Source organism: Salmo trutta, chromosome 23 (genome assembly GCF_901001165.1).
Source record: "Salmo trutta chromosome 23, fSalTru1.1, whole genome shotgun sequence".
In the NCBI taxonomy this organism is placed as follows: domain Eukaryota; kingdom Metazoa; phylum Chordata; class Actinopteri; order Salmoniformes; family Salmonidae; genus Salmo; species Salmo trutta.
The window spans coordinates 498,596-510,998 of record NC_042979.1 but is presented as its reverse complement, the minus strand read 5'-3'; the positions used below and the strand labels follow the sequence as shown (position 1 = coordinate 510,998).

The following is a 12,403-nucleotide window of genomic DNA, read 5'->3' as shown; positions in this document are numbered from 1 at the left end:
AGCAACCCTCCGATGTGTGACTTAATTTCACATATAACATACATATTGAATCAAATCTCTTGCCTTGCCAGTCTTGGAATGCTCTGTGTGTCGTTTCCCAGTGCCCTTCTTGTGTTTGACGGGGGTGGAGGCCTCCCTGTCCCTGCTTTTGGCTGCTGAGGCAGCGTTGGGCTCTGGGGCCTCCCCTGCATGCCGCTTGTGCCCCCCCGGCTCTTTCCCAGGGTCTTTCAGAGGGACAGAAGCCCCCTTCTTAGACCGCTTCCTCTCCTTCTCCTCTCCAGGGTTCTTGGGCATCCTGTGAGAGAAAAGGCCAGATGGCAAGTTAGATCAGAATGAGACAGAGGAAGATACTGTGAAAGGGGACTTTCTACTCTGATAGGATAATGCCCAGTCAAGTCAGCAGGGTGTCGGTGGGTCCTTAAAAAGTCTTACATTCTGATTTAAAATCTTCAGTTTTCAAAAGGTGTTAAAAAATGTGACGGAATGACCCCGTTATATTGTGCCGCTGCGTAATTGTTGCCACCGTGGTAAAAAAAAAATTGAGAGCAAGGTAGCCTATACAATTTGATAGACGACAACACTAACTAGAGCTGGGATGATAAACCAGAAATTACAGACACCTATATTGTCCTCCTCTTACTGAAGCAATTTTGCTTATGTCAGTATTTTTGGTGATTAGGCTACACAACATTCCTGAAGATTGGTTTTAGAACCAAACATTCTTTGGTGAACAGTAATGTCCATTAAAATGAACCTGCTTCCTGTAATGAAAGTATCTTATGTTTCACTAATTTCTGCTCTGGTAAAAGCCTGGGTTTTCTGCACGTTAACACTAGAAGCGTATTACCTAAAATGGATCAATTGAAAGTGTGGGTTCACAGTTCCAATCCAGATGTGTTGGTGATTACTGAGACGTGGTTAAGAAAGAGTGTTTTGAATACTGATTTTAACCTTTCTGGTTATAACCTTTTTCAGCAAGAGAGATCTTCCTCCTACTCCCCAGGCTCCACTCCTATTCCCCAGGTGCTCTCTTTTGATGACTTCTGTAACTGTAATAACCTTGGTTTCATGCATGTTAACATTAGAAGCCTCCTCCCTAAGTGTGTTTTATTCACTGCTTTAGCACACTCTGCCAACCCGGATGTCCTAGCTGTGTCTGAATCTTGGCTTAGGAAGTCCACCAAAAACTCTGAAATCTTCATCCCTAACTACAACGTTTTCAGACAAGATAGAACGACCAAAGGGGGCGGTGTTGCAATCTACTGCAGAGATAGCCTGCAGAGTTCTGTCCTGTTATCCAGGTCTGTACCAAAACAATTTGAACTTCTACTTTTAAAAATCCCCCTCTCCAAAAACAAGTCTCTCACCGTTGCCGCCTGCTATAGACCCCCCTCGGCCCCTAGCTGTGCTCTGGACACCATATGTGAACTGATTGCCCCCCATCTATCTTCAGAGCTCGTGCTACTAGGTGACCTAAACTGGGACATGCTTAACACCCCAGCCATCCTACAATCCAAGCTTGATGCCCTCAATCTCACACAAATTATTAATGAACCCACCAGGTACAACCCCAAAGCCGCAAACACTGGCACCCTCATAGATATCATCTTAACCAACGTGCCCCTAAATACACCTCTGCTGTTTTCAACCAAGATCTCAGCGATCACTGCCTCATTGCCTGCACCCGTAATGGGTCAGCGGTCAAACGACCTCCACTCATCACTGTCAAACGTTCCCTGAAACATTTCAACGAGCAAGCCTTTCTAATCGACCTGGCCCTGGTATCCTGGAAGGATATTGACCTCATCCCGTCAGTAGAGGATGCCTGGTTATTTTAAAAAAATGCCTTCCTCACCATGTTAAATAAGCATGCCCCTTTCAAGAAATTTAGAACCAGGAACAGATATAGCCCTTGGTTCTCCCCAGACCTGACTGCCCTTAACCTGTTAGGGCTAGGGGGCAGTATTTACACGGCCGGATAAAAAACGTACCCGATTTAATCTGGTTACTACTCCTGCCCAGTAACTAGAATATGCATATAATTATTGGCTTTGGATAGAAAACACCCTAAAGTTTCTAAAACTGTTTGAATGGTGTCGGTGAGTATAACAGAACTCATATGGCAGGCAAAAACCTGAGAAGATTTCATGCAGGAAGTGGCCTGTCTGACAAGGTGTCGTTCTTCTTGTCTCTGTTTATTTAAGAGTGAGGATCTTAGCTGTAACGTGACACTTCCTACGGCTCCCATAGGCTCTCAGAGCCCGGGAAAAAGCTGAACGTTATCGAGGTAGCCTCTGGCTGAAACACATTATCGCCTTTGCCAAGTGGCCGATCAGAGGACAAAGGGCTTAGGCGTGTGCCCGAGTCGACCCCATGCTGTATTTTCTTTCGTCTGTTTACCTAATTGCAGATTCCCGGTCGGAATATTATCGCTTTTTTACGAGAAAAATGGCATAAAAATTGATTTTAAACAGCGGTTGACATGCTTCGAAGTACGGTAATGAAATATTTAGAAATCTTTTGTCACGAAATGCGCCGTGCGCGTGACCCTTATTTACCATTCGGATAGTGTCTTGAACGCACGAACAAAACGCCGCTGTTGGAACATAACTATGGATTATTTTGGACCAAACCAACATTTGTTATTGAAGTAGAAGTCCTGGGAGTGCATTCTGACGAAGAACAGGAAAGGTAATCAAACTTTTCTAATAGTAAATCGGAGTTTGGTGAAGGCTAAACTTGCTGGGTGTCTAAATAGCTAGCCCTGTGATGCCGGGCTATCTACTCAGAATATTGCAAAATGTGCTTTCACCGAAAAGCCATTTTAAAATCGGACATATCGAGTGCATAGAGGAGTTCTGTATCTATAATTCTTAAAATAATTGTTATGCTTTTTGTGAACGTTTATCGTGAGTAATTTAGTAAATTGTTAGTAAATTCCCCGGAAGTTTGCGGGGGGTATGCTAGTTCTGAACGTCACATGCTAATGTAAAAAGCTGGTTTTTGATATAAATATGAACTTGATTGAACAAAACATGCATGTATTGTATAACATAATGTCCTAAGATTGTCATCTGATGAAGATCATCAAAGGTTAGTGCTGCATTTAGCTGTGGTTTGGGTTTATGTGACATTATATGCTAGCTTGAAAAATGGGTGTCTGATTATTTATGGCTGGGTACTCTGCTGACATAATCTAATGTTTTGCTTTTGCTGTAAAGCCTTTTTGAAATCGGACAGTGTGGTTTGATAAAGGTTAACTTCTCTAGGCTAGGGGGCGGTATTTTCACATCCGGATGAAAAGCGTGCCCAAAGTAAACTGCCTGCTACTCAGGCCCAGAAGCTAGGATACGCATATTATTCGTAGATTTCGATAGAAAACACTCTGAAGTATCTAAAACTGTTTGAATGATGTCTGAGTATAACAGAACTTATTTGGCAGGCGAAACCCAGAGGACAAACCATCCAGGAATTTTTGTTGTTGTTGAGGTAACTCTTTTCAATGGGAATCTAGGGCAGTTGCTTGCAGTTCCTATCGCTTCCACTGGATGTCAACAGTCTTTAGAAATTGGTTGATGTTTTTCCTTTGTGTAATGAAGTAGTAGCCTTGTTCAGAACGAGGGTCGAGTGAAGTGTACTGTTGTGGTTGAGGCGCGTGACATGAAAGCACGCTCCACTTTGTTTTCCTCCGGTATTGAACGCAGTTTATCCCGTCTTAAATTTTATCAATTATTTACATAAAAAATACCTAAAGTTGTATTAGGAAAGTTGTTTGAAATGTTTGAACAAAGATTACAGGTAACTTATGAGATATTTTGTAGTCATTTTGCGACAAATAAATTTACATTTTGGATATATAATGACGGAATTAATCGAACAAAAGGATGTTCATGGGACATATTGGAGTGCCAACAGAAGAAGCTCGTCAAAGATAAGGCATAAATTATATCTTTATTTCAGAGTTTTGTGTTGCGCCTGGCGGGTTGAATTATGATTGTCTGTGTTTGGTGGGGTGCTATCCTCAGATAATAGCATTGTTTGCTTTCGCCGTAAAGCCTTTTTGAAATTGACACGTTGGCTGGATTAACAACAAGTGTAGCTTTAATTTGGTGTATTGCATGTGTGATTTCATGAAAGTTTAATATTTATAGTAATTTAAATTTGAATTAGGCGCTCTGCCATTTCACCGGATGTTGTCAAATCAATCCCGTTAACGGGATTTGAGCCATAAGAAGTTTTAAATAAAGGACGAGCCGTGGCTGCCTTCCAAGCAATGGGAACCTCCCGAGAATGGAGAAAAACGTTAGAAAGGTCAGAGATGGGCTTGGCAATTTATAGGGGCAGCAACCTTAAAGAAGAAAGGGTCTAAACCATCTGACCCAGATGTTTCTTTGGGGGTCAAGTTTAAGGAGCTCCTTTAGCACCTCGGACTTAGTGACCGCCTGCAGGGAGAAACTTTGTAGCGGGGCAGGGGGAAAAGAGAGAGGAGCATCAGGGCAAGTCGCATTAGGGCAAGTCGCATTAGAAGGGGTGGGGGATGAGGAAATGTTGGACGGGCAAGGAGGCATGGCTGAGTCAAATAGGAATCCAGACTTAATGAAATGGGGATTTTAAAAAGCTCAGCCATGTGCTTCTTGTCAGTAACAACATCAACATTAAGGGACATGGGCATCTGTGAGGTTTTATTCTCTAGGTCTTTAGCCGTTCCAGAACTTCTTGGGGTTTGACCCACAGAGAGAGAACTGCACCTTAAGGGGAAGATCAAGCTGACTTCTATTTTGCTGTTTATCAAAAGTGTTGAAAAACACAACTGACTGGCTTTCTTGATGTGTATAGTATTCTCTTTGGTATGCAATCTGGTGTCTGCTCAGGTTATGGATGTGTCACTGCAACCTTAAAGGTCCTCAATGATGTCACCATTGCCCTTGATTCTAAGCAATGTTGTGCTGCTATTTTTATTGACTTGGCCAAAGCTTTTAATACTGTAGACCATTCCATTCTTGTGGGCCAGCTAAGAAGTATTGGTGTCTCTGAGGGGTCTTTGGAATGGTTTGCTAACTACCTGTCTCAAAGAGTGCAGTGTATAAAGTCAGAACATCTGCCATCTCAGCCACTGCCTGTCACTAAGGGTGTATCCCAAAGCTCAAGCCTAGGCCACACACTCTTCTCAATTTACATCAACAACATAGCTCAGGCAGTAGGAAGCTCTCTCATCCACTTATATGCAGATGATACAGTCTTATACCCAGCTGGCCCCTCCCTGGATGTTGTGTTAAATGCTCTACAACAAAGCTTTCTTACTGTCCAACAAGATTTCTCTGCCCTTAACCTTGTTCTTAACACCTCCAAAACAAAGGCCATGTGGTTTGGTAAGAAGCATGCCCCTCTCCCCACAGGTGTGATTAATACCTCTGAGGGTTTAGAGCTTGAGGTAGTCACCTCATAATAGTACTTGGGAGTATGGCTCGACGGTACACTGTCCTTCTCTCAGCACATATTAAAGCTGCAGGCTAAAAGTTAAATCTAGACTTGGTTTCCTCTTTTACCCCAGCTGCCAAACTAACCCTGATTCAGATGACTATCCTACCCATGCTAGATTACAATGACGTAATTTATAGATCGGCAGGTAAGGGGGCTCTCGAGCGGCTAGATGTTCTTTACCATTCGGCCATCAGATTTGCCACCAATACTCCTTATAGGACACATCACTGCACTCTATACTCCTCTGTAAACTGGGCATCTCTGTATACCCGTCGCAAGACTCACTGGTTGATGCTTATTAATAAAATCCTCTTAGGCCTCACTCCCCATATCTGAGATATCTACTGCAGCCCTCATCCTCCACATACAACACCCGTGTTCTGCCAGTCACATTCTGTTAAAAGGTCCCCAAAGCACACACATCCCCGGGTCGCTCGTTTTTTCAGTTCGCTGCAGCTAGCGACTGGAACTAGTTGCAACAAACACTCAAACTGGACAGTTCTCAATCTCTTCATTCAAAGACTCAATCATGGACACTTACTGACCGGTGTGGCTGCTTTGCGTGACGTATTGTTCTCTTTACCTTCTTGCCCTTTGTGCAGTTGTCTGTGCCCAATAATGTGTGTAACCTGTTTTGTGCTGCTACCATGTTGTGTTGCTGCCATGTTGTCGTCGTCTTAGGTCTCTATGTAGTGTTGTGACGTCTCTCCTGTCCATATTCTGCTTTTGTCTCTCACACCCACTCCCCACACAGAGTAAAGAGAAAGATGCATTCTGATAATTTTGTATTTTTATTTATGGTGGATCCCCATTAGCTGCTGCCAAGGCAGTGCTGTTTTAATGAATGCTTACAAGCCTGCTGCTGCCTACCACCACTCAGTCAGACTGCTCTATCAAATCATAGACTTAATTATAATATAATAAACACACAAAAACGAGCCTTTGGTCAAATCCAGAAACTATCATTTCAAAAACAAAACTTTTATTCTTTCAGTGAAATACGGAACCGTTACGTATTTTATCCAACTGGTGGCAACCTTTAGTCTAAATATTGCAGTTACGTTGCACAACCTTCAATGTTATGTCATAATTATGTACAATTTTGGCAAATTAATTATGGTCTTTGTTAGGAAGAAATGGTCTTCACACAGTTCGCATCGAGCCAGGCGGCCAAAACTGCTGCATATACCCTGACTCTGCTTGCACTGAACTCAAGAGAAGTGACACAATTTCCCTAGTTATTATTGCCTGCTAACATTAATATTTTTTAACAAAATTTGCATGTTTAAAAAAATATATACTTCTGTTTATTGATTTTAAGAAAGGCATTGATGTTTATGGTTAGATACATTTGTGAAAAGATTGTGCTTTTTTTCACGAATGCGCTTTTGTTAAATCGTCACCTGTTTGGCGAAGTTGAAGTAGGCTGTCGTTTGATGAAAAATGAACAGGGAGGGCATTGATTATATGCAACGCAGGAAAATCTAGTTATCCTAGCAATATCATCAACCATGTGTAGTTAACTAGTGATTATGTGAAGATTGATTGTTTGATATAAGATACGTTTAATGCTAGCTAGCAACTTACCTTGGCTCCTTGCAGCCACAAGGTCCTTTTGATGCTGCACTCGCGTAACAGGTGGTCAAGCCTGCCATGCAGTCTCCTATTGGATTGCAATGTAATCGCCATAATGGGCGTCCAAAAAGGCAGATTACCGATTGTTATGAAAACTTGAAAATCGGCCCTAATTAAATCGGCCATGCCGATTAATTGGTCGAACTCTAGTTTCTACTACTTTATTGGAGTCCACCTGTTGTAAGTTCAATTGATTGGACATGATTTGGAAAGACACAAGCCTGTCTATATAACGGTCCCACAGTTGACAGTGCACGTCAGAGCAAAAACCAAGTCATAAGGTCGAACAAATTGTCCGTAGAGCTTCGAGACAGGATTGTGTCGAGGCACAGATCTGGGGAAAGGTACAAAAACATTTCTGCAGCATTGAAGGTCCCGAAGAACACAGTGGCATCCATCACTCTTAAACGGAAGAAATTTGGAACCACCAAGACTTCCTAGAGCTGGCCACCTGGCCAAACTGAGCAATCGGGGGAGACGGGCCTTGGTCTGGGAGGTGACCAAGAAGCCAATGGTCACTCTGACAGAGCTCCAGAGTTGCACTGTGGAGATGGGAGAACCTTCCAGAAAGACAACCATCTCCGCAGCACTCAACCAATCAGGCCTTTATGGTAGTGGCCAGACGGAAGCCACTCCTCAGTAAAAGGCATATGACAGCCCGTTTGGAGTTTGCCAAAAGGCACCTAAAGGACTCTCAGAACATGAGAAACAATATTCTCTGGTCTGATGAATCCAGCCAAGACAAATCCGGAGTGGCTTCGGGACAAGTCTCTGAATGTCTTGGAGTGACCCAGCCAGAGCCCAGACTTGAACCCGATCTAACATCTCCGGAGTAGTAGTCGACCGATTATGATTTTTCAGCGCCGATACCAATACCGATTATTGGGGGGGTGGGCAAAAAAGCCGATACCGATTAATCGGACGGTTATTTTTGGGGGATTTTTGTGATGATGACAATTACAACAATACTGAATGAACACTTATTTTAACTTAATATAATACATCAATAAAATCAATTTAGCCTCAAATAAATAATGAAACATGTTCAATTTGGTTTAAATAGTGCAAAAACAAAGTGTTGGAGAAGAAAGTAAAAGTGCAATAGGTGCCATGTAAGAAAGCTAATGTTTAAGTGCCTTGCTCAGAACATGGGAACATATGAAACCTGGTGGTTCCTTTTAACATGAGTCTTAAAACTTCTTACCTGGGAATATTGAAGTTGTAGTTATTATAGGAATTATAGGACTATTTCTCTCTATACGATTTGTATTTCATATACCTTTGACTATTGGATGTTCTTATAAGCACTTTGGTATTGCCAGTGTAACAGTACAGCTTCCGTCCCTCTCCTCGCTCCTACCTGGGCTCGAACCAGGAACACATCGACAACAGCCACCCTCGAAGCAGCGTTACCCATGCAGAGGAAGGGAAACAACTACTCCAAGTCTCAGAGCGAGTGACGTTTGAAACGCTATTAGCGTTCACCCAGCTAACTAGCTAGCCATTTCACATCGGTTACACCAGCCTAATCTTGGGAGTTGATAGGCTTGAAGGGGTGGGTATAATTTGTGGAACGTTCCAAAAGGAATCTGTTCCAAAAAATGTTAAGTAAAAGGTTGCCAACCAACAACGCATACAAAGTAGCAACGCATACAAACCTAGCTAACTAGCTGCCGAATAGGCATCAACTCACCACGTAGATTATTCTTAATATTTGTCCATAGGCAAACAGACATGTGAGGACAGACATTTTTCGGAATAAACGTGATGAGGGAAAAACGCAATGAAATAGACCACTCCCTACCCGGTATCTTATTCTGCCGCTATACAACTTTGTATGCGTTGTTTTTTGGAAACCTTGTTATTTACGAAGTTTTTGGAATAGATTCCTGTTGGAACGTTCCACAAATTATACCCACCCAGGTTGAAGTCATAAACAGCGCAATGCTTGAAGCACAGCGAAGGGCTGTTTGAATGAAGGCTTACAAGCCTGCTGCTGCCTACCACTGCTCAGTCAGACTGCTCTATCAAATCATAGACTTAATTATAATATAATAAACACACAGAAATACGAGCCTTAGGTCATTAATATGGTAGAATCCGGAAACTATCATCTCGAAAACAAAAGTTTTTTTCTTTCAGTGACATACGGAACCATTCCGTATTTTATCTAATGGGTGGCTAAGTCTAAATATTCCTGTTAGGCATTGATGTTTATGGTTAGGTACATTGGTGATACGACAGTACTTTTTTCGCAAATGCGCTTGTTAAATCAACACCCGTTTGTCGAAGTAGGCTGTGATTCAATGAAAATTAACTTTTTTAAAGTCAGCATTGGCCTCTTGGTGAAATCCCTGAGTGGTTTCTTTCCTCTCCGGCAGATGAGTTAGGAAGGACACCTGTATCTTTGTATTGACTGGGTGTATTGATACACCATCCAAAGTGTAATTAATTACTTCACCATGCGGCACAAATAAGGGCAAACAACCTAGGCCTTATTTTTAACCAAATGTTGCAATTGTAATTTGACTTGCGGTTTAGAGCAAAACACTTGGGTGAATTGTTGGAATTATGGAAAGAAAATTATTCTAATTCTATAGTTCGAATATAATAGTGGGCAGTTTGAATATTGTTTGACATGTAAACGAATGAAAATGCCAGGGACGAGTTATTGTGGCAGGGTAGGAACCAAAGTGTTTCCTAGGGGACCCTAGAAATCTTTGACTACATTGAATGTTCTCTTATCTGCTTTGTGTATTCCTCTTTGATTTAAAATATACTGTTGCACAAACATGCTGATTTAGGTCTACACCATCACTGGTATTATCAGACTGTATAGCTAGTTACATTTGCTCTCAGTACATTTATTAGCTATCTAGCTAGCCAGCAAATTAGAAATTAGCATTAGCGGCTAACACGATTTAGGTCCAACTTGCTAAGAAAAGACAAACTAGCTGTTTGCAGATGTAAGAAACACAAACTAATAGTGTAATTATAGAACGCTAGTGAATTTATATTAAGAAGCAAATTGAAAACAGCATCGTTGACATCAACATTGTTGCTTGTGCTGCGTTGACTATGCAGACTGAACGCAAGTGTCTCGTGATCAAGCAACAACAAATGTGCCCCTTCAGTGACAGAGGGCGGGGCTAGGTCTGTGTAGAAAGCGGCATGAAGAGAGAATGAGCGAAGAGAGACAGAGACGACTAAAGTAGTGGAGTAAACTATAAAAATTAACATTACACACGGCGTATCACATTAACAAACCAAACATTCAAATATCGTTATAGGAGGTAAAGTAAAAACCCAAACCAGTCTGTGCATCTATACAGGTATATTGTAAAATATGGTATATCGCCGAGCCCTGTGCTTGAGCAGTGCTGATTCAAAAGCCTGCACACCCAATGGCCTAGCTCTCCTAATAGAGAGTTGACCGCATGCGTTTTATACAGTGTAAGAATATGTCGAAGATAAATACACAACGCAGAGACAGAGGATGAGAGGTCAAAAGGACGAGAAGTCAAGAGAGTAATAATGATTAAGGGAAATTGTGTTTTTTCTGTAATAGGGAATTACTGATCAATGTTTCAGAGACATGTCTTCTGAAATAGGCTACTTTGGCTAGTTTTATTGCAAGGAATTCTAATTTGTCAACCACAGGCTAGGGCTGGGTTATAAAACTACATGCTGTCCCTTTGTTCTTGGGAGAGAATCACTGAGATAATCACTGAGAGAGCATCACTGAGAGAGCATCACTGAGTACAGGGGAGAATGACCATCTACCTCCCCATATGTTTTTTCATCTTCGAATAAACCTATTTCCTCCCCCTTATTTGTTTTGGGGACTATGTTATTAAAGAATAACAAATTGCTAGCAGCAACAGTGCTTTATGCTTGACTTTGTGCCATTTTCTTCACAGTGGTATCGTTATGGTATTGAGTATCATTATAGCTGGTATTGGTATCGAAAATGATGTTTATGATGTAGTTCATGATTTCCTCATTAGATAGCCTAAACAAATGCAGATTGTCAACCCCATGCTTCTACCATCTATAGCCTAGCCACTATGCTACTACATCCATTAGGCTACAGGAGAATGCTCATTGCCAAAACAGCACACCTGCCTGATTTTTTTATTTCACCTTTATTTAACCAGGTAGGTTAGTTGAGAACAGGTTCTCATTTACAACTGCGACCTGGCCAAGATAAAGCAAAGCAGTGTGACACAGACAACACAGAGTTACACATGGAGTAAACAATAAACAAGCCAATAACACAATAAACAAGTCAATGACACAGTAGAAAAAAAGGAAGTCTATATACAGTGTGTGCAAAAGGCATGAGGTAGGCAATAAATAGGCCATAGTAGCGAATAATTACAATTTAGCAGATTAACACTGGAGTGATAAATGAGCATATGATGATGTGCAAGTAGAAATACTAGTGTGCAAAAGAGCAGAAAAGTAAATAAAATAAAAACAGTAAGGGGATAAGGTAGGTAGATTGGGTGGGCAATTTACAGATGGACTATGTACAGCTGCAGCGATCGGTTAGCAGCTCAGGTAGCTGATGTTTAAAGTTGGTGAGGGAAATAAAAGTCTCCAACTTCAGCGATTTTTGCAATTTGTTCCAGTCACTGGCAGCAGAGAACTGGAAGGAAAGGCGGCCAAATGAGGTGTTGGCTTTGGGGACGATCAGTGAGGTACACCTGCTGGAACGTGTGCTACGGGTGGGTGTTGTTATCGTGACCAGTGAACTGAGGAATCTGAGGAATCGCCCTCAGCAAGAGCGACCTCATTGATATATACAGAGAAAAGAGTCGGCCCGAGAATTTAACCCTGTGGTACCCCCATAGAAACTGCCAGATGTCCGGACAACATGCCCTCCGATTTGACACACTGAACTCTGTCTGCAAAGTAGTTGGTGAACCAGGCGAGGCAGTCATTAGAAAAACCAAGGCTATTGAGTCTGCCGATAAGAATACGGTGATTGACCAGGTCAATGAAGACGGCTGCACAGTACTGTCTTTTATCGATGGCGGTTATGATATCGTTTAGTACCTTCAGCGTGGCTGAGGTGCACCCGTGACCGGCTCAGAAACCGGATTGCACAGCGGAGAAGGTATGGTGGGATTCGAAATGGTCAGCGATCCGTTTATTAACTTGGCTTTCGAAGACTTTAGATAAGCAGGGCAGGATGGAAATAGGTCTGTAACAGTTTGGGTCTAGGGTGTCACCCCCTTTGAAAAGGGGGATGACCGCGGCAGCTTTCCAATCTTTAGGGATG

General features: G+C 42.1%; 1 protein-coding gene across 3 annotated transcripts in view; it reads right to left on the bottom strand.

The window, feature by feature from the left end:
* Positions 1 to 12,403, bottom strand: part of LOC115159074 (AF4/FMR2 family member 1) — a 79,559-nt gene that overhangs the window by 21,459 nt on the left and 45,697 nt on the right. For all 3 annotated transcript variants that reach the window (XM_029708444.1, XM_029708445.1, XM_029708446.1), the window contains one exon: positions 64 to 295. In XM_029708444.1, the coding sequence (XP_029564304.1) occupies positions 64 to 295 (232 nt within the window). The remainder of the gene's footprint in view (positions 1 to 63; positions 296 to 12,403) is intronic.